At 34.1% G+C, this 27,641-nt stretch overlaps 3 protein-coding genes and 1 long non-coding RNA gene across 13 annotated transcripts in view; 2 read left to right on the top strand and 2 right to left on the bottom strand.

The window, feature by feature from the left end:
* LOC141450883 (probable isoaspartyl peptidase/L-asparaginase GA20639) overlaps positions 1-18,085 on the bottom strand; it is a 71,689-nt gene extending 53,604 nt beyond the window's left edge. The window contains exons 1-2 of the mRNA XM_074121771.1: positions 17,978-18,085; positions 17,081-17,169 (exon numbers count right to left, since the gene is read on the bottom strand). The gene's annotated coding sequence lies outside the window, so the exon portion shown is untranslated. The remainder of the gene's footprint in view (positions 1-17,080; positions 17,170-17,977) is intronic.
* The window catches only part of LOC141450889 (uncharacterized), a 500,259-nt gene that overhangs the window by 221,259 nt on the left and 251,359 nt on the right, over positions 1-27,641 (top strand). The window lies entirely within an intron of this gene.
* The window catches only part of LOC141450870 (uncharacterized), a 250,752-nt gene continuing 241,535 nt past the window's right edge, over positions 18,425-27,641 (top strand). For 9 of the 10 annotated variants that reach the window (XM_074121725.1, XM_074121733.1, XM_074121737.1 and 6 more), the window contains exons 1-2: positions 18,425-18,470; positions 19,460-19,558. The gene's annotated coding sequence lies outside the window, so the exon portion shown is untranslated. The remainder of the gene's footprint in view (positions 18,471-19,459; positions 19,559-27,641) is intronic. The other variant, XM_074121726.1, reaches the window with a different exon arrangement.
* On the bottom strand, positions 24,533-27,615 carry LOC141450869 (uncharacterized). The gene has a single exon (XM_074121723.1). It carries the CDS (start codon positions 27,432-27,434, stop codon positions 26,172-26,174), a length of 1,263 nt encoding a protein of 420 aa, XP_073977824.1. The 5' UTR covers positions 27,435-27,615; the 3' UTR covers positions 24,533-26,171.

Raw genomic sequence — 27,641 nt, forward strand, 5'->3', positions numbered from 1 at the left:
ATATGGTAAGCCCACCAAAGGATGCTTCTGGATATGGTCCAGTAAAAGTTTATTTGGAAAAAGCGAGGTTTTGGGATGGAGGAGACGACGCTAAGTAATGGTCGACCAACGCCCTCAAGTTATTTCCAGTAATATATTGGTATTCCCAGAGCTACCAAAAAGAAGCTCATTGTCAGTACTATCTATAACGATGGAAACACTGTCTGGAGACCCGTAGAGGGCTAACGGTGTAAATGACGTGCATCGGATTAAACAAAAAGACAAAAAGGTTGAAGGGTAAGCATGTCATACGATTTGCCATGTGTTAGGCTGATGTTTCAGCTACATCCAAAGGAGGAGAATTCGTCGCGAGAACGGCAGTGTTCCAAACCAAGTGTAGAAACCACTGGGAGTTCTACCTGAATTCGCTATGAATTTGGGATTTTCGGTTAAACAGCACATATTTATAACCTCAGATCGTTTGTGTTCAGTTTAACTAAGCTGTCAATTAGTCGCAGTAGTAGTTTGTTCTTGAATCATTATCGTAAAAATCGTTAAAACTGTACGGTGAAAGCATGCTTATTTGACCTGTTACGGTTTTGGAGAGAATTTGTTTACCAGGTTCGAGTAGTGAATTTGATTTCGTTAATGAACTTTTTGTCAAGACATATTTCTGTCAGTACTGAGGAACAGGGAACTGTTCATTACCTCTTTAGTTATGCCAACAGCCTTCATAGCTCTAACTCCTAGGTGACAACGTTCTTCCTTAAAGTGTACATGAGGAATCTGAAAAAAAAGAAGCTGTTATACGAAAAGTTAAGTATAGCTGTAGGCGCACTATTTTTAAACTAAGTGGAGACAATAACATGAACAAGAAAATCCATCCAGAATCAATGGGAGTTAATAATGAATCTAAATTGAACACCCAGTTGCTAACTTGAATCAAATAGAATGAATCATTTTAAGAAGATAAATCTGAATGTAACTACTTCTTGAATAAAGTATACTCTTCAATGAATCCAGTTAAGTTTATTTTTCTTTCTTTTTGTTTGTTCTTACAAAAGTTAGTGAATAATTAAAGACTGCGGAAAATATAACTAATGAGTTTGAATGGGACTGGATCCATAGTGAATGAGGCGGCCAAGTCTGGCCCGTGGCACGCCAGGGCAGGTGTGTTCCTTCAGCCATGATTCCTCTGTACATCTTGACGGTAAACCACCCGTGACTCTACCAACTCCTATTACGACGCCGAATATCACCTTCTTACTCTCTACCCCCCCCCAGTGTCAACAGAATATCCTACCTTTCCTTAACATGCAAACTACTGTAAATATAAACTACTTAACAATAACTTACAATTTCAGTATTTAAACGAAGTAAATAAGAGTAAAACTTAAAAGTTAAGTTTAAGGATTGATTAAATGCGTAAGTATACGAAGTCTGTAATGAAAATCCTAATTCATATCAAAACGGATCATTTCGGGCGTACGTTGTGAAGGAAATCAGGTTTAGAATATTCATCCGGAACAGGTTATCGGCAGAGGAGCTCAGGTTGAATCGATCGGCTTGTTCGATTCACAAATATGTCAATTCCAAAACAGGATTTTAGTCACAGACTCGACACGTGTTGGTGTTCTTGTCTTCCTTTGGAGTTGCTTGTAAATATAGATAATATTATTAACATTATCGCCAAAAAGTTCAAATTACGATATTCCGAATCGATAGCACCATGCAATGATATAAAAAGTGGGCCCATTTACTATTTCTTTAACTAAAAATTACGGTTTAAAATGTTAATTATAAGGAGTTGATTAAACGAAAAGGTACACAAATTAGGGAAGTCTCCAACATTTCATTAATACCTCATTGATATCATTTGAGTAATTTTACTGCATTAACTTTTCATTAATATTGGTTTAGAATCTATGAGATGACACAGACCCTCATTCTGTGGCTAACTTCATTTACAAAAATATTTGTTTAACTTAAATGATTGGTATTAGGAGGTACGAAACTATTAATGCACAGGTTTTAAAAAAATCCATATTCCAATACTGAATCTTCTAATTGGTAAAGTGGTTCTTCCAATGGAGGAATTCTGATTATTTTCAAAGTTATCGCAGTCGGGGGGGTTCCTCCGGTCACCTGGGGCACAAAATCGAGATAAATAGTTTCAGCATTCTGAAATGTTTTCGTCTTTTAAATATTTTATAAGAACATATCATCATACTACTTTCTAAAAACCATTTCTCAGCCCTTCTCAAAACTGAGATTTCTGCTGAAAATTCAATTTAGAAATTTAAGCATGATAACAGTACTTTCCTGTATTAACAATTAATGGTAAAAATTGTTAATTTTCTTAAATGAACGAAACTTTTTTAATAGAGGGCATATGAAAGTCAAATTGAAAATGCTATATTTATTATTATTTTCTCAAGGACCTTAAAACGTTTTTCTATATAAGTTTTTCTTTGAAATATTTAATTGAAGCGTAAATTACAAAGCCATTATTAAAAATAAAATAAAACAAGAATTTCCCCGTAATTAAAATATTATTAATGCAGTATATTTAATAGATTTCTTAGTTTTTAAATTTTTAATGAAAGAGTCTTAGTCCAGAAGTTATTATCTTTTATTAATTATTTTTGATAATTTTCTACTTACATAAAAAAGTACAATACAAAAATATCTTACGCAATCAGTATGTTTTGTCACTTCCATTTTTATATAACAGATCTATAATTAGAAAACTTAATAAAATAATAGCGTGCAGATTGCTAGTATTCATTTTCTGCGTGCGATACTATAGAAGACATAAAGATGGCGCAATGTGTTTAACTGACTATAATTATTATTTTGTTAAGTTTTTAATGTTTTCTTTCCTTTGATTGTAGTATTGTGATTCTTTTCAATACTTGGAATTATCTTTTTTTATTTTAATTTTTTAGGTACTCTAACCCTAAAGTGGCTCTGGCTACTGGAGATGTATCTGTGGATTGCCACGTCTTCAATTTGAAGGTAATTTGACAGGCAAATTTTCTGAGGTATAAAGTTGAGAAGGTATGGAATAGTGTCATTCTTATCTTAGAGAAATGTGCAGTGCTGGTTAAGAGAGTTCAGTCTGGATTTAATAATACACAAGAAAATATTTAAATCCATCTATCTCTGATGGAATTGAAAAGTATTGTAACAAAGGCTGATAGATTTAAAGATTTAACCGTCGCAGCATATTGCATTCCAGAGCTGTTTCGAATTATAATCAATCATTAGAGATAGATAGATTAATTAGTTTTGTTCTGACTTCTGACTTCACATATGTTTTCGTCTCAATCTACAATTGTTGACTTTCAGTCATAGAGTAATAATCCAGTATTTCTCGTACCCAACCATGTTTTCAATGGACAGAAGAATTAGGGTGTTCAATTGGGTTAGGGTAAGGCCTATGTCCTAAGCCCTTACACAGTCACCAACTAACTACTCTAGCTCGGTCAGCAAGTGAAGTATGGAGACGAAAACGATAAGTGAAGTGGAAATCTTTGCAAAAAAAACTGATCAATCTACCTCTTATGAATGAATTGAGAGTCCGAAACCGGTCAGGGACACACTAGATATGTGTGCTACGACAAAAAAAAAATCCGAAGTTATTATCCAACAATGCAAACCTAACCACACTTTCAATGGATAGAACAGTTAGGATTCTCCATTGGATTAGGCTAGACTTTTAGGAACTATGCCTTAAAGCTCCTATACCTAATCACAATTGATTCCATTCTATTTTTTTCTGGAAACCTTACATTTAGGTATATAAGAAAAGATGTTTATAACGAAAATAATCGAAAGCTAATATTTTGGTCTGCGCTTTTTTTTCTACCAAATTATCCACAAAATTTCAAACTTCTCTCATAGTTTGTACCCAGAATTCCAAAATACTTCTTACACTTGAAAAAATACTAGATATAGTAGCCAATAAATAAATCTAGATAGTATAATCTTAGACGTGGGACATACATACTCGTACCTGCCGGATAATTTGGAAAGTAAAAAAGAAGATATTTCTTAACAAAAAAAACAACCAACAGAGTTCAAAACTTAAAAAGAATAAGTGGGGTCACCACGATTCAGATTGAATGTACAGGATTTATCTTAAGTTCCCTTCCCTTAATCTCTATGTTATGGATGTCACTGATTTGTTTCTAAATTTGGCATTATTATACTCAGGTGTAGTTAATTTCAGTTAAAAATATTACTTGATTTAAAAGGAATTACATTAATAGTAATACTTTTAATTTTAATAGAAACAAGAGACATAAAACATACTCATACTAAAGGGAAAAATGTGCGGTAGGGCACGTACTCATCTGTATCTTATCTGTTCGCAAGAGGAGCTTTTGTAGAAGCCGCGCTACCAGATTAACGTGTGATTGTACAACTCATAAATACCAGGGAATAGAAACAATATTAACATTCACTATATGTAATAACTATTTCTGTTTGTAACAATTCCTTGTAATAGAAAACTGGCAAATTTTTTGAAAAAACTTTCGGGCACTTTCAGTGAAAATTTGAAATTTAAATTAAATGTAAAAAAAAAAAACATGTTTCAGAAGATGTCCTCTAACAAGCCACAGGCGTTATCTTTTTGAAATCGCAAAACATCTTCGTTTTTATCTCTTCCGCATTTGTAAATCTGGGTTAGGTATATGCTCACGACTATCTAAAACCTATTATCAAGGTGCTAACAATTATTTTGTTTTAATGTCTTGGGTGTTTCACGTAAAAATCAGACTCAAAAAAAATTTAAAACTGTTTGATTCTAGCAACAATGTAAAGTTTCAGGAAAATTTAACCTCCTGTGAACTGCCACTGAAAATCCCTTGCAGTAAATTATTTTCAAGAAAATGTTAAAAAAGCTGTTCACTAAATAGGAGTAAGATTTGTTCGCCAATAACATGTCCTCTGTTGGCGCATGCGTAACATTAATTTAGAATTTTTAAGAAATATTTCTTTTTTGAGCCACTATGGATACATATGCACACACACACACACACACAAATTGTAATAACCACTTTTACGTACGCAGAAAGACCTCAAAGGATATAACCCACAGGAAAATCCAAAAACTTTCAAAATTACACTAACTTCTCTCTTCTAGACTGGAAATTGGTGAGGCAAACTTGAAAATGCTACGCAAAAACGAGTATCACTTAATTTAAAATGTATAAATTCAAAGCAAATTATTTTATGCACACAACTTGTGGATAAATATATATATATATATATATATACATATATATATATTTTAATCCAGTGTACATACATGTGTATTGCGATAATTACCGGAAACCATTCAACCAACTGCGTAAACGCCAAAATATCCTTAACTGTGCACGACTTCCTCCGGTTTGAAAGCCAAGTTAATTTCCCATTTTATGTATACATTGTTTTTATTCCAGCTCGTGAAGCCTAACACTGTTTCACACTTAGCTACTGTAAATTTTTATTAATGGTATTCGAATGACATGAAAGTTGAATGAATATTTATTAAAGAAAATGTTTTAAAGGTTTTAATCAACTAATTAGACTTTCTTTATCATTAATAAATTTGTAAATTATTATTTACCAATTTTTGATTTTAAAGATAATTATTAATTAACAATCACTGAGACTGAATGTAAACAATAGGGAGGTTCTTTTATGTTATAGTTCTAGTTTTACTTTCTCCTAGTTTACTTTATGTGCTTTTTGTTTGAACATAAGAGGGCATGTATTGGTCTAAATGTCACATAAGGCACCCTAGCGAGGCTTACACTTGGATAATTGATTGAAGAAATATGGATGATCAGTGAGTCAATCTTTGGACTAAGTTTCAACCCTTTCAAGTTCCTCTGGCACTATATTGACATTCTATTCTTGCCACTCATCTCTTTCCGGGTCACCTTCCAGTAATCACTAATCACGCGGGTCATAGGTTGCCGACCAGTGCTCTAGATAATCATAGGAGCACTTTAAGGTTCCATAACTTGAATCATGTCTTTGGTAAAACAAAAGTGTTTTCAGAGTAAGCGGCAAATTAGTAAAGAAATAATATTCGGACACTTACAACACCGTTTCCGCCAATCCACTTTTGAAGTATCAAAACGTACAATTGAACATAAAATAAGTGTGATAGAAATAACATTATGCTGTTAAAATAAAAAGTGATATTTATTCAAATGATATCAACATGATTTATTATTATTTATCAAGGAGCAACATCTAAGGTTATTGGCGCCCCCAGAGCTTTTTCAGAGCAGTGTCAGCCTCCCTCTACCTTCTCTTTTTACAAACAACACTGACAATCACCGGACAGAGAACTTAGGACGAGAAAATCTAAGAGTCAGCAGCTGGATTCGAACCCAGGGAACTTCGCGGTTGAATTAAATTTAAGCTAATCCCTGCCCTATGATTTATCAATACTACTTTTTGTTTTACGGAGCACAAGAGGGGACAGACTTATGATAGAATGAAACCACTTTGCGTAGATTGCAATAAGGAGGAGGATTTCAAACATATAATAATGATATGTCCACGTTATGTAGTAGATAGGAAACGAATGTTTGACGACATATACAGGTATTTGCACCATTTCGCATAAGAAGACATAATATTCCCCACCATCATCTATGTGCTTATATCTGTAGCAGAGCTAGCAAAGAAATATGAATGAATTTAAAAGTTATAGCCGATTAGAATGAATGGAAGAAAACGAGTAGAGAAGGATTACGTGATTTTAATTTTGGTTAAGCTATAAGGATGGCAGGAATATAGAGTACTGATCCATCCATTAGTTTTAAGGTTTATGTAAATAGTTGTATATAGTAGAGGGATGAATGTGTGAAGCGAATGTATTTATAAGTAAGAATGGGGAGTGAGTGATATTCTAGTGATAAGCACCTAGACGATGCTGGCTGTATGGCGGAAGCCAATGCCAAAAAAAGAAAAAAATATCAACCCCTTCTCCCCCAACTGCCCTAAAATAAAAATTTCAAGTTCGAAAAAAAAAACCCGATTCATTAGGATGGCACTGCTAGTTACGAGGATTTAGTTCAAATAATTGTGATTGCATGGAAGCAACAAGAAATTTAAATGATTGCAAAACTTCCCCTTAGTAGGTGTAAGAGCAGAACGTCGCTTTAGGGGAACCCTAACCCTTTCATCCTACCAAATTTCATCACAATCGGGTAAAATTTTACTGAGTTATTAGTAATAATAATTTTGGAGGGGGTCTCACATATATGGGGGCTAACTCCTCTCCCATTCGATGTACAGGGTCGAGACCCCCAAAAGGCACATCTATATAAAATTCCGAATCGAATGACACCTCATTCATGAAAATCGGTTCTCGCGTTTAGGCGCTACGTTGTTTACAAAAAAAGGTAACAACAAGAAGAAGAACAAGAAGAATAAGAACAACAACATTTTCAGCAACTTTTTTCTCGAAATCTATTTAATCTATGTTGTTGCAACAAAATTACAGTTATAAAGGAGGATTTGCCGTATATTTTAAAGAAAATTTGGGAATTTTATCTTTTATAGAAAAAGAGAAAACAAATGTCAAAGTTGGTTGTTTTTCAACGTTACGCTATTTTGTGCAGTTTTTGACGATCAACCCTTATACAACTGTCCTACCGGACAGTTTTAATATCAAATTTTGATGAACAAATAAAATGAAATTCTGATAGAAGTTTATTCTGTTACGTGGAATGAAAAGTAAGCACATGAATTAGATATGAGAGAGAGGAGTAGGGGAGAGCGAGCGAGAAGGAGAGATGTGTTACAATATTTTGATACTTTCTCTGAGAACTTTCTAACGAGTTGTGCTCTAAATATTCTGACAATATGGAGGTATGAGATATAGAGATGCTTAACTTAAGATGGAATAGTTTTCCTTTTTTGTTAATTCTTAAAATATAAAGACAATATGAATAAAGATAGAAGGCAAACTAAAAAAAAAATGGAAAAGTTCCATTATCTCTTTCATTCCCTCATAGAGCGCGCTGCTGTAGAATTGCGCACATTACCGTGAGATCATTTAGAAGAAAGAATAAAAAACTGTATTAGACAATTTATTGTTAATTAAAGCGCTGTATTAATTAAAAGTGGAGAATATTTGTAATTAGGCGTTTCAGTGTGCGGAACGGTGCACATAGTACATTGGTTTTGTAGAGAGGAGTTTGCCCCAAACACTAAAGAGGAGGATAAACATCTGCAACTTGAACCTCAAAGTAACTGTTTTATTACAACAAGGAAATCCCTTCCTCTGTTCAGCTTCCCTTTAACTTTGGTCTAAAGTTTAAAGACTCATTCCCTCTATTTACTTTCGGAATCCTACAAAACTAATTTCCAAGTTTGTTTTCATTGTTAAATGTACAAATATTCTATCACAATAACTGTCTAAATAGATAATTTATACAGGGTGAACCAGCAAGTATTGTCCATAGGGCTACTGTGTGTAGTACATCTAAAGTGGAGTTCAATGACGTATTGTCCAACTTCATATTTTCCACTGTTCTTGAGTGACGTCACTTTCAATTTTTTTCTAAAATCATTACTTTTTCCCAATAAAAATGTAATTACTCAGAAAGTTTTAGTCCGAATTCTGATTCTGATGACACGGTTAGAAAGACGGATAAATTTTCTAAAAATTGATACCATTTCGAAGCATAAGTTATTCTCCAAACAGCCTCAATATTCCTCCGAATGCTGGAAAAATAAAAGTAATCGAAATTTTTAAGAAAACTCATTAGGCCCTTATGTGATCATTATCAGACCTAGGTGCTGGCACTTTTCTATAAAAGTTTCCTTGTTTAATGGGCTTTCAAACGGTATATCATTTTCTAGGATTCCTTTTATCTTCATATGAGAAATTACGTCTGTTTTGCAAGAAAACGTGTTCACGAGCACTCAACAGTGTTAGTTTATCAAGTTGTTTAATTCATTGAAAACTCTTTTAGATGGACCAATGGTCAATTTTAAAGTAGGCTGTCTTAAAACAAGGAAGTCAAAGGTTACAAATTGCACTAAAAAAAGAAGTTCACTTAAATTGCCAGCAATTGCTATTAAATAACAAAAACTTACAGTTTTAAAAGTTAAGTATAAGGGTTGATTAAACGCCAAAAGGTACACAAATCAGCAGTTCCCAACATTTCATTAATATTTCATTGATATAATTTAAGTAATTTTACTGCATTAACTTTTCCTTCACATTTTTTAGAATTTATTAGATGTCACAGACCCTTATGCTGGCCATTTTCGTCTACAAAATATTTACTCAAGTAGCACACCATTTAACTTAGATTGACTGTAATATCTATTTATCTATAATAATCAAACTATTAATCACAGGTGAAAAAGAAAACGTTATAAAAAATATAAAAAAAATAAGAGGCTAAAAAATTCATAAACTTTTTTTACATCAATGATTTTATGCATTTATTTTTATTTTTAAATAAAAATCATTGGTTTAAGTTCATTCTTCGATTAAAGTAATTGTTATTTTATGTTGTAGTCAAACGTTTGTAATAATAAGTAATAAATAATCTGGCTTTATCGCAAATAATATAGTTTTCTTCAATTACATTCTCAATCTAGGTGTTCTTCCCACAATGTTATATATATGTAATATAAAATAAAGAAAATAAAGATATGCATATTTTTAGGACAGCTAATTATTCCAGTATTTTACCATAAGTAAAATTAGGGGGACTAAATTAAATTACAATTGAGAAATGAGTAAATATTGTTGAATAATCTACTTGTTATTAAATGTATGTTATTTGTGCTCACGAATATTTCGGTAAGACGAATTTAAGACTGAAATATTGTTTTGAATCCTCCGTGATTGAAATTTAAAAAGTGGCCGACTCTAACTTTGTTTTTTTCTACTTTAACATGCATGTATATGTGACTACTCAGAATAATTCATCACTCATTTTATCATAATTATAATAAAAAAATATTATGAATGAACTGGCCAGCATAAGGGTCTGTGACATCTAATAAATTCTAAAAAATGTGAAGGAAAAGTTAATGCAGTAAAATTACTTAAATTATATCAATGAAATATTAATGAAATGTTGGGAACTGCTGATTTGTGTACCTTTTGGCGTTTAATCAACCCTTATACTTAACTTTTAAAACTGTAAGTTTTTGTTAAGGAGATTTTTGTACCTTTTGGATAGATTTTCCTTTTTGTCTATTTGCAAAGTTACGTCTGCTTTACAGATTTTTTTAAAATTTGGAATAAGCTATTCTATCATTATAACCTGATAAGGTGTTAAATCGGAACCGTAACTACCACTGGAGAGATCTTTTTAAAGAATGATTATAGTTGCGGTCCCCAAACCATCCTCAATAACAATTTTTTTTAGAAAGCGTTTTGAATAAAATAGGAAGGTATTTGTACGTAAATAGCAAAATTAAACTGCGATTTCAGTACTTCCTTTTAAGAGAAGCAAGAAAAATAAACTGCGATTACAGTACTTCTCCCTAAAAGGCGAAGATTTTGAATCGAACGACAATTCATTGATGTAAATCGGTTCACTCATTGATAATTTTAACGATTGCAGAACTTCCCTTAGTAGGTGTAAGAGCATGATAGCACTTCACAGCCACGTAGAGGAGCTTTAATCACTTTTTCGTGCCAAATTTTATCAAAATCGGACTAAGCGTTATAGAAATATTGGTAATAATAGTTTTAGAAAGGGCCTTATTTGGGTGGGGCAAACTTCCCTCCTTATGAGGCATAGCGTCGAGACTTTTAAAGTGCAAATCTGTACAAAATTTCGATTCGAATGACACTTCATTCATGAAAATCGGTTCACGTGTCGATAATTTGAAACGATTGTTATACTTCCCCTTAACAAGTGTAAGAGCAGATCGTCGCTTTATTGTTAGGTAGGGGAGCCCTAACTCTATCATCCTACCAAATTCTATCAAAATCGGGCCAAGATTTACAAAGTTATTAGTAATAATAATTTTGGAGGGGGCCTTACATAAAGGGGGCTAACTCCTCTCCCATTCGATGTACAGCGTCGAGACCCCCAAAAGGCACATCTACATAAAATTCCGAATCGAATGACACCTCATTCATGAAAATCGGTTCACGCGTTTAGGCGCTACGTTGTTTACAAAAAAGGTAACAAGAAGAAGAAGAACAACAACAACAACAACAACAAGAACAAGAACAAGAACATTTTTTGAAAAAGCCGTTTTTGCTCATTTTCGGCAACTTTTTTCTCGAAACCTATTAGATCTGGGTGGTTGCAAAAAAATTACAGTTATAAAGGAGGGTTCGGAGTAAGATTTAAAGAAAATTTGGGAATTTTATCTTTTATAGAAAAATAGAAAAAAATTGTCAAAGTTGGGTGTTTTTCAACGTTACACTTTTTCGTGCAGTTTTTGATGGTCAACCCTTATACAACTGTCCTACCGGACAGTTTTAATAATAACTACAGATTGTGGCCTTACACTCCTAAAAAATATCAAGGTTTCATTGGCATTTTTTTAAATAAAATTGATAAGGCTTTTTACGTATGTCTACAATTCATTAAGTATCAACTGAAAATCATCGGAGGTATTATCAAAAAAACAGCTTGAAAAAATCAGCACTTTCTATTTGAAAAACGGCTAACCTTAAAAACTAATCCGAAAAACTGGCGAATTTTCATTTGAGGCATTTTATGTTTTCCCCCACACATCTACCACATGCTTCACACGTCATCTCTTTATCATAAATCACTTTTTCGGTGATGTCTATTATGAAAATTTGACGAAATTGAAAATTTTTGACTAAGAGTATGAGATATTAAAACAGCCCCAAATTAAAGATTGAATGCCACAAAAAATAATAAACTTTATACAAAAAATAAAAAAAAGGTCCCAGAATTTGATTGGTTATTTGATTTAGAGGAGACCCTCATCCAAAGGAAACAACATTACCATCGCAATATTTAAGGCCTTGGCATGTTGCGTTACTCCTCTCAAATTATAGCGTCGTCGATTACTTTAATGAGCCATTTCAACATCTTATATTTAAAAAAAAAAAAATTCTAGCCAACAAACTTCTGAAATTCATCATCTGCCAGACAATATATTATTAAGACATGTAATTAGTAATAGAGACGTGCAATATCCTATTGGGATGTACAATATATTTTCATTCAATCACTATCACAAATACGTATGCATCACAAAGAAGTAATGCTGTTCATTCCCAATACCTGATCTCCTTAACAAAAACTTACAGTTTAAAAAGTTAACTATAAGGGTTGATTAAACGCTAAAAAGGTACACCAAGCAGCAAGCCGGATAGTTTTAATTGCAGCATGATTGATTTACCATACTCTTTATGAGGGATAAAAAAGTAAATACATAATGTCTACATTGAAGAAAAATTAATTTCAATTCTCTGATTTTGTTCACAAGAGTTAGGACAGAAGGCCCACCTGCCTAACAAACAAAGTAAAAAATATTATAATTATCAATGGCATAAGCCCTGAAGACAGCCTATTCCCTGGGTCGAAAGCTCAGCAAAAATTAAAAAAATTACTTTTATAAATAAATTATAAATATAAATAAATATTTGATAAATATAACTTTTTGTTTCTTTATTCTTTATAATTCACTAATTTATCGTATCTATCCAAAAAGTAACCTAATTACTGAAGTCTGCAGCACTCAGGAAAGAATTAATTTTCCAAAAATTATAATTACATGGTGTAAAGCAGTATTGTGGCAAGCAATTTTGGCAATATAAGCATGACTAAAGTAAAAATTGATTCTATAGTTAGTAAAGAGAACCATTAGCCTAGTTTTACCTAAGTAGTTTCTGGTTTACATTCAACAAGAGGCAGGAATTGCCGCCAGAGGTAATCCACTGCATTGTATAAATCCCTTCCAGTAAAATCTACCTGCTCAGGGCTCTCTCCACGAGATAGTACAATATATATACAAGTATATTCGCCGACAGTTTTTTACTTCATTTTTTCTGGTTGATAGATGGGGACTGAGTGTGGCAAGCATTAATCTGCTGGCTACCATCTGTACAAGAAACTCATTTATGGATTGTGGAAGTGGCGGTGGTTTTGTTGAAACGTGTGTGAGAATCACAGGTAGCAACACGTTCACATTAGCGCCCATGTCTTAAAAAAAAAGAAGGAAAGCAACTACATTCTAATCAGACCGACACTTCTTCCCCCACCCTAGTCCTTCCAGGGACAAGCTTTTTTTGAAACATTAGATCAATCAAAACGGAAATGAATACCAATATTATACGCATTCAACTTCCTTTCTTTTATAGGTTTTTTAAAAGTGACTTCCTGTTAATTGTGGACAATACTGCGAACTTAAAAACAAAAAAACATGAATTCTTTTCTCTGAGGAAATGAAAAAACTTTTATAGTTAGAAGTAACACTCAATCCTTAATAAAATCATTGAAACGACCTAAAGTGCCTCCATTCCAGCAGTGAGTGTCACTGATGTGATACGGATTGGTCCTGGGGCGAGACCTTTGGCACTTATTATGGAATTACTAGAAACGATTTACCAGGATTTCCAGTGCTTTCTAGATTAGGATGGCTGATATCTAAGCTTGGTTCATGAGGGGTCTCCTATTACGTTTGTTGGGCATCCAGCGCTGGGGCGACTTCCAACCCTTAATAAGTGTGAACCCTATCCCTTCTGCGTCAGAAAGAGAAGATACGATACCTTATACCTTATGATTGCGATGCAATCGTCATTTGCGTTATGATTCCACTAAAACTCGAAGACCAGAGCAAAAAGGATTCAGAACTTCCAGAAATTCGAACTGCCAGTAAGCAACTATTAGCAGCACTTGAGAATCAACACCATTCCAATCCTGATCTAATCTAGTTTGATTTCAAAATTGAAAACAAATTATGGTATCCATAATTCATTTCTGCCAAAAGTGTGCATTAAAAATTGAAATTTATTACCGCAACGTTTTCGTCCGGGCTGCCACTAGAGTAACTTAAACCAATTTCCCTGTTAAATGTTTAAATAATAAAGTGCTAAGATGTGGGCAAGATCAGGCCTGTTGTAAACATAAAAAGAAATAAGAAGTCATTTTTATGTAAGCTCCGAAAAAAATGCTCAAACTTTCCACAATTGATTCTTAATATGTTAATATTTACAGAAGTTCAGCACTGATTTTTATCATTTACTTAAGTCACAGCAATATTAGAGGTCATTAGCGCCCGGAATCTTCTCAAAGCATTGTCGATTTCCAGTGTACACTTGCTACAGTCTATCTAAATTTTATTACAGAAACTAATATGAAAAAGGACCCTTAATAAAATGATTGGGCATAATAAGATAATAAAATGGGTAGATATTTTAGAAAAAGATAAAAAAAAAAAAAATGAATATGTTAACGGTGTTCACAGGGTGAAAGAACGGGTGTTAACCAGAGCTTCACTAATGCACGCGAGGAAAAACTGAAGCGCTAGTTTTACTTTTGTGTAGTGAACCAAAATTCAAGGTTGAAAATTACATAAACCTATTTTCCAGTTGCTGAAACATCTTACTAAGGTGCACTGTTACTGCTGAGTTACCTCATTTGCCAAAGGAAAAACCAAAGAAATGTCGAAAATTAAAGGTTATTACTCTTCCATATACATAATACCCAGATGCAGCGCAATCAACAAATAAAAATAAAATAAAGGAAATAATTAACAAATTTTACAGAAAAAAATAATTTTTTTTTAAAGATTCATTATAAAACATCAATAAATGGTATTCAGCAATATTTATGAAAGGATTAAATGAACATAATTATTTTAGTGCAAGTTTTCTACAAGATGTTAGGAATGGCAAAGCAAAATATCCTGAAGGCACTACTAGCCGTGGGATTGATAATGTGACAAAACAGTGGCGCGGGAGTCACAGGTTCTACCGAAACCGAGAGAAGATGCACCTATAAAATCAATTAAGGGTTTGTATACAGTACCAAGTGAATGAAAACTCCTTGCAGTTACTGCTAGAACTATTTTAGAGGAGTTTCCTTTGAGACAGATAAACAATGAAAGCGCATGAAATGAAGCCAAGACAAACAGGTTCATCGTGAGTGCCTTTTATTCCATTTCCCATCATAAACAGATATTTTGGCTAAAAGGTACAAGCTAAATTCAAGTTTGGTCAGCCAGAACTGCTAAAAGGAACAAGCTAAATTCAAGTTTGGTCAGCCAGAACCCCTAATACGAATGTTAATGAATTGGGATTTATCGGATAACATTCTGCCGTCTTCATCGCGATCAATGCAATAGTGGAAGAGAAGTTTAATTTAAGCGAAGCAAAAATGCGATCGCACGAGAGCTCCTGTAACATTGGAGCCTTCGAAATGCAATCTTTTACGTGAGTTATGTGGCCATAGGAAAGCCATTGATAGTAATAATTAAGGAACGGATTTTTATGTATTTAAAAATGCCAAATATTTAATTAAAATATGCATTTATTTTCGTCAATTATGTGGAAAATATGTGATTTTCTTAAAATATTTTCTGGAATATTTAAGTAAAATTGACATTTTTTTTATGAAAATGGATTTTTTTTTTTTTTGGCAAGTTATAATTATTTATACGAGAAAAGAACATTTTTACAATTTATAATAATTTATTAGGAACAATGTAATTTGTTTTTACAAGTTATAATGATTTATACAACAAAGAACATCAGCATCACTGTCAAGTTTTCCAATAACTGCATTGGCAATATACCTCCCCTCAACGTCAGTGGTTTCATCAATTGACACCCAAATCGGTCCATCTTTGATATGTTCTCGAATTTTGGTTAGTGTATCTTTATAGACATCTTCCAGGTTGTTTTTCCGCAGAGAGCTCTCGTCAGGCATTTTTTTCCCAATATAGGTCTCTAAGAATCCTTTGAAATGAGGATTTTTAAGTTTGTGGAAAGGGATATCTGCTCTAACCAAAGCCCGACACAGATCTGTACTCAGAGTAGACTTACTTGATGATGGAGATGTAAGGAAGGCTTGATAGGACGTCTTCTCTTTATTTCTGTTTTTATTCTCTATGTGCGATCTGGTGGCAATATGTTGGATGACTTGGGAACGTTGAGAGCAAGAAACGCGCTTGTCACAAGCTGTGCAGTACAAAATGTCTCCATCACTTCGAAAAAGTTCTGCTGGAAACTCGCGAAGATATTTAGCAACCAGTTGTTTGTTTGAGGCCGATGTTCATGGCATTTCACCCAAAAAAGAATACACTAAGTGACCGAACGAAATGAATTGGACACTTCAACGAACGAGCTGAAAGAACAGACAACGTCAGACAACTTCAAAGAACTAACAAGTGCCCGTCACTGTTTAGCAGCATTCTGAGTAAATTACAATAACCATTGTACCCACTGTGATTCACAGCCCTACAGTCTGTGGTTCACAGTTCCTGTCAACCACCTCCCAATTATGAAAATATGCCCAAAATGAAAAATATGAAAAAATATGTTCATAATTTGATTAAATATGTAGAAATATTTATTTATTTTAATCAAATATGTATAAATATGCGATAACATCCAAATATGTGGAAATATGTGAAATAAAAGTAGACTCAAACGGCTTAAAAAGTGTCAGTATGTATACTTCTAGTTGAAAAACGTCTGTAAATTGCCTAGAAAAAAATATGTAAATACATACGAATCCGTTCCCTAGTAATAATCAACCCTGGCTCCAAAAGACGCTAGAAATATTCAGAATCAAAGATTGAAAACTGGAAAATGACGCTGGCTAATCAGACACCTATTGGCAACGACTACACTTCTCAAGCAGCCAAAATTTTTATAAATTCATAATGAATTATTGCCGAGAAAAGTGTGCAGATTATTTAATTTTTATTCTCTTAAATAAAAATAATATTCAATAAATTTAAATCATTGTTGGAAGTAGCAAAATAAATACAAAAATATATTGAAGCTCTGAAAATGTAAACAAGGAGGGAGCATGCCTGAAAAAAACAATATTACTAAAACTTTTCAAAAAAGTGGCAATAAACAGAAATATTAATTAGTTGTAAGTAAATTACTTACAATGGAATCGAGCGAGCAAGTCCTGGCACTCAAAAGGGCAATTTTCCTCCTGGCCGAAGAAGAAAAATGTGGTAAACTCCCAACAACTACTGAAAAAGAAAAATGCCTTGAAAAATTGGGAAAGATAATTTTTCTTTCGAGTGATTCAAGCACAATAGATTAAAATTACGTTGACTAAAATATGGTTATAGCGCTGGCCTCAATAAATTATTTCCAGATATGAAAGTTACTGCTAAGTAACAAGTATAAGTAAAAATATTTAAAGAAAAAAATCAATAAAATCTCACCTTCAAACTCTTGCAAGTCAGTCTAAATTAAAAGCTGTTTCAGTCAAATTTAAGATTTCTCTTCTATAAAATCTGTCCAAGTAAAGATTTTTTAAAATAGAAGTTAAAAGGATTTAGTTACTTAGTACTCTAATTCCTAGTAGGCTCTAACTAGATCTCTAATTACAAACTAGATCTCTAACTAGCACAATAACAGAAAGTTGAAAATCTCTAAATTTGTAGTAAAAGCATCAAATAAGATAAAATTTATCTATTATACCAAAAATTCCATGAAAATCACTCAAAAAAGAATAAAAACAAAGAATAAAAAAACCGAGCACTATTATCAAAAATATTTCAAGAGAAATATAAATCCTAATCTTGTATTTACTAATCATTCATTAAATTTCTAAATAATACTGGGGAATATCATTTTTTTGAGTATGAAGTAGATTCAAAGAGTAAAACATAGTTTTTTAATCATTTTGGGAACTTATAAAGGCTTCTTTAGAAAGATGAGTAAGACAAGATTCCAAGTATGAAACAGGATTTTGACCAAACATGAACTTTTATGAACCCGTAACTCAGCATTACAGATTTAATAATGAATTGAATTTTGCATTATACTTACGTACTGTAACTCTTAATAATCCATTCGTATTGGCACCTTCACAAACTTTACATATTCACTTTATACACCTAAAATGAGACTAATTAATGTGACAATGACGTAACTGCTACAGTAATGGCGGGTTTTTAGGCGCTAATATCTGAAAGAAAGAACTAAAAGATGAAATATATTTAAATTTTAACTTATCCAAAAACAAATCGTGAAATTTTGTTAAAAATGTTTAAAAAGTATTAATTATAATAAAAATAACTAATATTTCCTTCCTCATGAAAAAGTTTTTAATTGGAGTTCATAATTTAACTAAGTAAAATAAAATGAATGCAGTACATTCTATAATAATTTGAGTTTAAAAGTTTCATTATTCAAGTTATTTAAATAATTAAAAAATTAATTAAAATAATTTAATAATATGCAAAGTCAATTCTAACCCTCCTCTTGCTCTTGTCAGCCGATCAGTCTATCCGTGACGTCATGAGCTGATTTATACTAGTGGGTAAGTTAACATTTTCCTTTATAAATATTTATGGTAAAATTTCAATTATTTAACATAATTCAGTACACAATATAATTAGATTGTTATGATCATTAAAACTGAATAAGATTTATTTTGTTTTATGAAGGATTGCTGGTAGATATCGAATTGTTGAATAGGTCAATGGGGTTATTAAAATTCAATATGGCGTATTTGAATTTAAATATTACGTTGTAGTTTTCCTTTCATATTTACAACTTATAGTTTATGCCATGCAAAAAAATGTAAGTAATGTAGTTTTGAACTATTAACTTACACTTGAAAAGGAGGCTTAGGACTTGTGGATTACTTTAAAGATTGTAGGAAACTAGTACGCGTTCCACCAAAGAGGGGGCCTGTTTAGTGTAAAATTTTGGGGTCTTACATTGCATCATTCCAATGAGATGTGTTACTTTTATTTACGTTAATTCAAGCTTCCATTCCTTACATGTACTAATGAAAGAAATGCCCTCAATAAACGAATCAATTGCGCAATAACCTTTAGATTTGCTTCTTCAAATCCAAAGATTATTTCCACTAAATAAGAACAGGGTCATATTATGAAAATCAAACATTTGAGACATTTTTTTTTAATGCTGAGAGATTTTAATCAAATTTTCGAAACTCAATTTTTACTAGGAATACTTGTTTTGAGATCACCTGAATCCGAAAATTTAGAAGTTTTTTACCGCAAGGTGTGTGTGAATTTAACAGAATCTGAATCTTTTAATTAGGCATATTTGTAAAGTGTTATACTTTAGACCAATTTTTGTTTCTACCAGTTACACAATATTAAGATAACAGCCATCACTGGAGAAACAAGTGATTTTAGAGGGTTACCGAGATGTTCTGCTATAGTTTTTTCGAAATATTTTTCTGAAGTTTATTAGAGAGGGGAGAAGTAAATAGGGGTACTAACTGTAATGAACCCTATAATAAATTTGAAGACATCTAATTTATTTAATTTTCAGGCGCGTTGTGTTGGTGTGTGAGGTGTTGTGTCAAGTGAGAACTCTTGCTAAAATGGTGTACCAAACTGGAGGCTACAATTCAACCTTCCGAATTGTAAGGTAAGATAATATAGTTTGAAATGATTTAACGTTTTTGCTACAATATACATAAACCTTGCATTTATGTTATGTCCATAAGACTGAATAATTGTTAAGTTCAGCGATATCGTTCTGGACAAGCCTCTTGTCTTTCAATAATGGTAAAGCTAAATTGAGGGTTGGAAGCTTTAAAGGATTCCAATTATGGAAAATATTACATAAGTGCAAAACTTACCCACTATCATTATAAATACTGCCTAAATGTCTTCTGAAATTTTCTTTTCTCTTCATTTCTTTGCTTGATTGGCCCAAAAAAAGTACACCACTTTCACTTATTACAGATGAAATCAAAACTTCATTCTGTGTAGTACATCTATACTTCACTTACTATTCCAAGGTTTTATTTCAACTGAGACATAAAACTTAAGTATCCCCTCCACTAAAGGGCTTAAATAGGAAATTTAATTATAAAAAAACATCCTGCCATTCGCCATCTGTGAATTATTTTGAAAGATATTTTCTGTAAACTTTTGTTAAACAGCGAAAACAAATACCACTTGAGACGGATGTTTGTTTTTGTTCAGTTGCTACTTAGTATTAAAAACTTGAGGATTACTAGATTTCATTTAAGCTGATTCAGTATTATTTAATGTATGGATTTTTGGTTACTTAGTATTATGACGATGTAACCCTATTTATGTCTTACTGTGACTAAGATACAGATTTTCTTTTTTTGAATTTTCATCAGAAATATTCGATTCAAGTTCTTTTTTTCCCAATTTGGCCTTCTTGTGTGTATTAGTTTGCATTTGTTGATTGTGCTTTTTCAATGTTCAGCCATCCAGTTTTAATTTGAGATATTTTGGTCCCACTCAAGTACTACTTGTTCAATGCAGCCCACGATATTACTATACCTACTCGTGGTTAGAGATAACGATTCTAAAGTAAACTCTTCTCTCTCTCTCTCTCTTTCTCACATTGTCTTCCTTGAATGTTGATGAACACTCCCTCAAGAGGATCCCAGTTTAGCTATATTCCTCTCTTATATCTTAAAGCTATCCACTTTCTTCAGGAAGCTTGAGGGCTCTACAGTTTTGCCATGCCTTAATCACACTAGATCATCTAAGACTGGCTTCCTTGCCCAAAAGGAAACCAAGCTTTTCAGAGAAGTTCTAGAAAGAGAAGGGAGTAGGTAGCCAGGTATAATCCTCTACCTTTTTGTTCTTTGCATCCTTTTCTGCAAAGCCCTCTCCAGGTTTATTAACATTAACTCTAAATTAAAAGTTGTTGAGTATTCTAAGAACTGGTATACACCTTCCAATCGCCCAGGCTCTCCAGGGAAACCGCTGTGATTAAGAAGTTGATGATCACTTCTTAAAGCCTTAAAACTTCTCGCCCCAAGAGAGGTTCCACCTTCTACGTATCCCTATTTACCAAGGCTTTCTAGGGAGGTCAAATGTCCTCACAAATACACGATACCTAAGAATCGTTACTTACTCCGAGGATACTCCTTGCGTCACTGCTGTGCCGACCATCCTTCAGCAAGGGTCCAATGATATCTTGGATTGGGCTTTTTAGATATAGAGTACTCTGCAGATTCCAGGAATTATTTTCAAAAATATGGAATTCTTGCTCCCACTCTCTTTTTTTCCTCGTTTGTATTTGTGCAAACTTCTACACTTGATGACAGATAACTATGAAGAAATGGCGGAATAACTACACTCTATTCGTAGAGTGCTAAAAAAAAGGGTGTGTCCATATACGTGACTACAGGGATCGTGATGCATTTACAGACATACGAGCGCGTCCACGTCAATACTAGCTACCAACCACCACAACAATAAACTGCAGTATCAAAGCAACACAAACACAGAAGTATACTGTACAATGTATGTGTTATACTTATCTCAAAATCCTCTTCTTCTCTATTCAATATGTATGACCCATTTACATCCCTATTCCCGTTCTTACAGTCACAGTGCAAACTTCTTACTTACAAACACTCAGCTTCCACCTTTATCTATTAGCGAATTAAGCAGAGCTCTTTTCTGAGAGTTGTTGCCTTGTTTTATATATATATACATAGATGCTATAATGGGACACTATATTGAAAGGCCTTTTCTGTACATCTTAACTGCGCACGACATTCCTAACACATACGATATTTGCATAATTGCCACTCCTAATAGCAAGAGCAATTTTATTCTATAGAATACTTGATAAATATTTTTCTTTAAATTCATTGTTATTAACAACTTAACTCGGATAGGTTCGTATCTTTAAAGAAAGATAACTCCAAAGTTCTACTACATTCTTCTTGAACATTCTAACCAAAACAACTGATCATATAACAAAGTTATTCGTTCAAAACGTTTCTTTTTTTTTCTCAAGGAGTGTTTACTTTTTTCATGGTTCTTTCCCGAACTCTAGTTCGACGTTCATTTCAGCTTTGTCAGTCACTTTGCTGCAATAGTTTCCTGAAGTAGGTTTAATATATCCTATAATGAGAAAAATTCTTTCTCAATCCAGTATTCTTATTTTTTATCGTGCTAAATTCCCTGAATCCCTTTCTTGCATAGCCTTCTCTGAGAATATTTTGTAGAAAACTTCTTCAAGAGAATTCTAGGTAGGGTATACACTTCTATAGCATCTGATTACAGCTCCTCTCTAGAACCATGAAATGCTCATATTCTCTTAGAATTCTCAGGTTTCGAGAAGCCAGACCGTTTCTTTCTAGGGTCCTTAAAACTCCTTAAGAATGGTTAGAAAATTGTCAAATAAATTGTAACTAAAAATTAATTGAAACCTCGTTTCATCTCGTTTTCTTTCTGGAGAGCAACAAAACTCTATTCAGTTTCTGGCACACAACATCCAAGTGGCTCCTTCATGAGAGCTGGTTATCAAATGTTTGTCCCAGAAATGAAGAAATGTTTTCAGATTCAGGAATCGTCTCAGCAGCCTGTTTGTCGCCTTAAGAATCTTCTGATTTCCAGTCTGTCTCTCTTCACATATCCCAATGTTGTTCCATCTACTTACATGTTTATTGAATTATTGAATAAAGAATTAATGTGTATTAAGATCAACTTGCAGCCCCAATTCGGATCCTATTTTCAGCACTGAGATTACTCGCTATTTAAACACACCTGTACTTCCCTATCAATCTAATCATCTTGAAAGAAGCTATAACTAATTCTAACATTATTTTTTTTTAGGATCTATGATTCAATGCTTTCAATTTTTCCCATCCATACAGTTTTTCTACTAATAAAACACAGATTTCCAAAATACCGCAAATATGTAATAAGAAAAAGGAAAACAAAAAGAATATTATCAATACCACAAAGCGGTATTATTACTTAAATTTGTAAAGGTGACACCAACCCCGTGGGAACATTGTACACAGCTTGTCACAGTTGACGAGTTATCACTTATAAAGAAGGCATAACCAGCCGTGAATCGTGGAAACAGGCTGGTTTTTCCAAAAGAACACTGTTTTTTTTTTAGTGTGTCTTTCTTTTTCTACTTCGCATCTCTCTCAATGAACCCTTGCTCCTGTATCTTCTTTCCTTATTTATTCTGTATTTTTCCCTCCAAATAAATAAGTAAAAAAATAAAATAAAAAATAAATTATATCCACTTTGCAATGATGTTTTATATAATTTGTAAGATGGCCGACCATGATTTTTCCACCATTTCCTTTTTGATAACCTTCGTAATACGTTTTCCCCCGCCGGATCGTTTGTACTCCCACCGTTATACTTCATCAGCAGACAAACGACCAATCAAACTAAACCTGGAGTTTTCTTCTTGCGACTAACTTGATTTAAAATTAATTTTCTTCAATTTTATTATTCAAATTCCATTTAAAGCTATCATCTTTCTTTTTTTCTTATCTTTTTCCCTACTTACTCTTGCTTTCTCACTTTCTCTTTACCAGTTAAGCGCGTTTGACGTATATATATATATATACACATCAAACCAGATCTCTATTACGGTGCGTTCGACGTGTATACTCGTTGTGAAAAATATAAAATTGCCATTAACTATAAAAACTCGAAATTTTAATAAAATACAATAAGAATATTATTTGGTGGGATGTTTCCTTTATCTTACCAATAGAACTGCCAAGTACTTTATACGGAGGTGGGAATCAGCCAAATGATAAGTGGTTGGTACATGTTACAGATTGGGAATTACCTCACACAAATAGAAGCTCTCAACCCTTGTGCAATGCCGTTTTTACCTTAGATAGAGATTCAGTCCTCATTTTGCACAGAATTCAAAGCCCTTTTCTAGGCGCCACGGTAGCCGAGCGGTTAAGAAGCGAGACCTGCAAAGCTAATATGCATTATGGTACTGGGTTCGATTCCCGGTCTTGGCCTTGGATTTTATTTAATGGTTAATATGAGAAATAGTAAAAGCTAGTCGCCTTCATCCACGACACCTAGTAAATGGTAGTTGGACGTTAAGCCCCGCCTGAAAAAATAGGCGATTACTTTACTTTACTTTACAAAGCCCTTTTCTTTCTTGTAAAAGCTCTTGCGTCCCTAGTTAACTAAAGCAATGCAAACGTGAAGCTGTGCAAGATTTTGAATGAGCACAGAATGTTCTGGTAATCTCTGTAATATATCTATTATTACCAGAAAGAACTCTAGAATTATTGCCGATATTCTTTATTAACGTTTTTATACAATTTTGTATTTTTAACTCAACATACGTTATTATTATCACATGACAATTAATACTAGTAACTAAACAACAATATAACACATCTCCCCTCTGAATTTCGCTGGCTATCTCTCAACCCTCAGTCTTGTCTAAATCGACGTCCCGAACGAGTGACACTTACTGTCTGTGGCAAATCTCCCTGTTGTGCCACTTCATCCGGCAAGCATGGCATGCGTTGACAAAGTTTTCTATCTCTTTATCCACAGATGGCCACCAAACATAAGAGCGAGCTAGAGATTTCATCTTGCTCATTCCCTGGTGTCCTGCATGCAGATCTTTAAGCACTCCTATTCTTAGTTGCCGCGGCAGTATGATGCCGTATCCCCACATCACCACTCCGGTTTCTACATACAGTTCAGTCCTCCGAACAAAATACGCCTTGAGGTTTTCCTCTACCTTTTCTGGCCATCCATTCTTTATGTAAGTGTAAACTTTACTCAGTTCTGAATCCCGTCTTAAGTTATCCTTAACCGTTTTTAAATTAATAGAAAGTGCGGATTCCATCATGTTAATATAATCGATGTCATCTTTCTGTTCTGAATCCGGCTCCTTCTCTACAATTGGTAGCCGCGAAAGACCATCAGCTACATTCTTCTGGCTAGAAATATATTTCATCGTGTACTTGAAACCCGATAGGTACAATGCCTAACGCTGGAGCCTTCCAGCAGCCATTTCCGGGAAGCCTTTATGTTCTCCAAACAGTGCTAACAAGGGTTTATGATCACAGTATAAAGTAAATTGGTTGCCCGCTAAGTACTGATAAAACTTATTAACCGACCAAAATATCGCTAAAGCCTCTTTATGAATCATGGAATAGTTGCTGAGTACCCTGGACGCAAAACATATAGGTCTGTCCGTACCATCTGGCATTTCATGTAAAACAACCGCAGCTATGCCTTTCTTTGATGCATCACAGTACAATTTTATAGGTAACTCGGAGTTGAAGTGGACCAATACTTGGTCGGAAACTATCTGTCTTTTCGCTTCTAGAAATGAATTTTCGCAGCTGGCATCCCATCGAAATGGTTTGCCTTTCTTCAATAATTCATATAAAGGTGCTAGAATGTTGGCCAAATTTCAAATAAATCGACCATAATAACTAACTGCACCCACAAAAGCTCGCACTTCCTGAACGCAACTCGGGCGAGTAATTTCGCTGATTGCCCCTAATTTCTCTCCGTCCTTTTGGATGCCCTTTCCATTTATCACGTGACCCAAAAATTTTATTTCTGGCTCGAAAAACTTGCACTTTTTGAAGTTTAATCTAAACCCAGCTTCTCTCAATTTTTCAAACACCGCGCGCAAATTTCTAAGGTGTTCCTCTTTGGATGCTCCCGTCACTACCAAATCATCCAGAAAGTTTGCCACTCCGGGAACCCCCTGGATACACGTTTCAACAATTTTTTGAAAAATTGCCACCGCTGGCTTGGTTCCAAATGGCAGTCTATTTACTTTGAAAATACCCTTATGCGTGGACCAAGCCAATAACATTTTTGTCTCCTCCTCTAATTCCAAATGGTTATAAGCCTTTAAGAAATCCAGTTTGGTGAACATCTTACCTCCTTGTAATGCGGCCCATATTTCCTCTATCCTCGGTAGAGGATATTGCACATCTTCTAAGTACTTATTCACAGTAATCTTATAGTAGGCACATACCCGGATGCTGCCATTTTTCTTTAATACGGGTACTAATGGTGTCCCCCACTCACTATTATCTACCCTGGTGATGATGCCTGCCGCCTCTAATTCGTCCAACTCTTTGTCCACCTGTTCTCTAAATGCAAACGCTACAGGTCGGGGTTTTATAAATTTAGGTTTAACCTCAGGGCTTACCTCTAACTTAATTTTGCCATACTTGTAACAACCAACCGCCGGTAGAAATAAGTTCGAATTCCGTTAACATCGCTTATAGCTCACCATCCGATGTTTGCTGTACTGGCTCCGCTGCATTCACCTGCTTCATTGGTGGTCTGAACGAAGTAACCCAGTGTGGACAAAATTTTTGCAGCCAATCTCGGCCTACGAGAGATCTCGTACCCGTTGGGGCAATTAATAAGCGACACTTGCTTGTTCTTCCTAGCCAGCTGACCTCCGTGTAAATTTCTCCTAATGGAACCACTATTTGCTGGTTATTAGCTCTCAGCCTGATATTACTAGGATGCAATTTCAAAAATCCTAATCTTTCCAAATAAACTTTTTCAGGAATGACTGAGACTCCTGCCCCGGTATCCAGTTTCATTTGCAGTTTCTGGCCTGATACTTCCACTTCTACGACCATTGGTTCGATTGTACTTCCGGAGCCAATACTTCCTAAATCCACCCATTCTATTGCTCGACTTGAATGGTCTTCCTCATTCGTAGGGGAAGCGCAGTTGGTACCTACTTTCGCCCTACATACCGCTGCTAGGTGTCCAATTTTCCCGCTTCTGTTACATTTATACTTCCTAAATCTGCATGTGAAGAAAGAATGATTACCTTTCCCACAGGCAGAACATTTGGAGCTCCCTGATTCTTGATTGGGTCTTGGTTGGTTATTGTTACACCTTCCCGTGTCCTTGGTGCTTACCTTGCCAATATCCGCATCTCTCTTCGATGTGGAGCATTCAAAAATAGCGGACTCCTTTGTCAAAGCCAGCTCGTACAATTGCAGCAAGCTTCTTTCTCGCGGGCCTTCTTCACAAAGCCTGTCCTGAACCGCTGTAGACTGCAAACCGCAAACAAATTTATCTTTAAGGACAGTTTCCAAACAATTTCCAAATTTGCTGTCGGCTGCCTGACCCTTTAATCTCGCAAACCATCGTGAGATACTTTCCTCTTTTTCCTGCTGCAAACTGTAAAATTTTATTCGATTTCTATAAATAGAAACCCTACTCGAAAACTGCCGTGACATCACCTCACACAGCTGCTCATAGCTTGTATCTTTTGGCAGTTCCGGGGAACATAAATCCCTAAGATACTTATAGGCTGCCTCTCCTAACAAAGTTAACAATACCGGTACCTTTTTGTTTTCCGGAATATTATTGGCGATGAAGTACTGTTCCAACCGTTCTTCATATATCTGCCAATCATCCGTTATGATGTTAAATTCCGGAATACTCCCAACCTGATACATCATAACCGTTGACGGTACTTCACCTTCACTCTTCCTATTCTTTGGAGGTGCCATCATTTATTTTACTCGTCGCCAGTGTAATATATCTATTATTACCAGAAAGAACTCTAGAATTATTGCCGATATTCTTTATTAACGTTTTTATACAATTCTGTATTTTAAACTCAACATACGTTATTATTATCACATGACAATTAATACTAGTAACTAAACAACAATATAACAACAACAATATAACACTCTCAAGCCCCAGAAATTGCAGAA

The sequence above is a fragment of the Rhodnius prolixus genome, unplaced genomic scaffold, assembly GCF_049639745.1.
Source record: "Rhodnius prolixus isolate KJV_2025 unplaced genomic scaffold, Rpr scaffold_8, whole genome shotgun sequence".
NCBI classification, from domain to species: Eukaryota; Metazoa; Arthropoda; class Insecta; order Hemiptera; family Reduviidae; genus Rhodnius; species Rhodnius prolixus.

Excerpts from the sequence above, each read along its gene's own strand:
- LOC141450869 (XM_074121723.1), bottom strand. The coding sequence starts at position 27,434 with ATGATGGCACCTCCAAAGAATAGGAAGAGTGAAGGTGAAGTACCGTCA.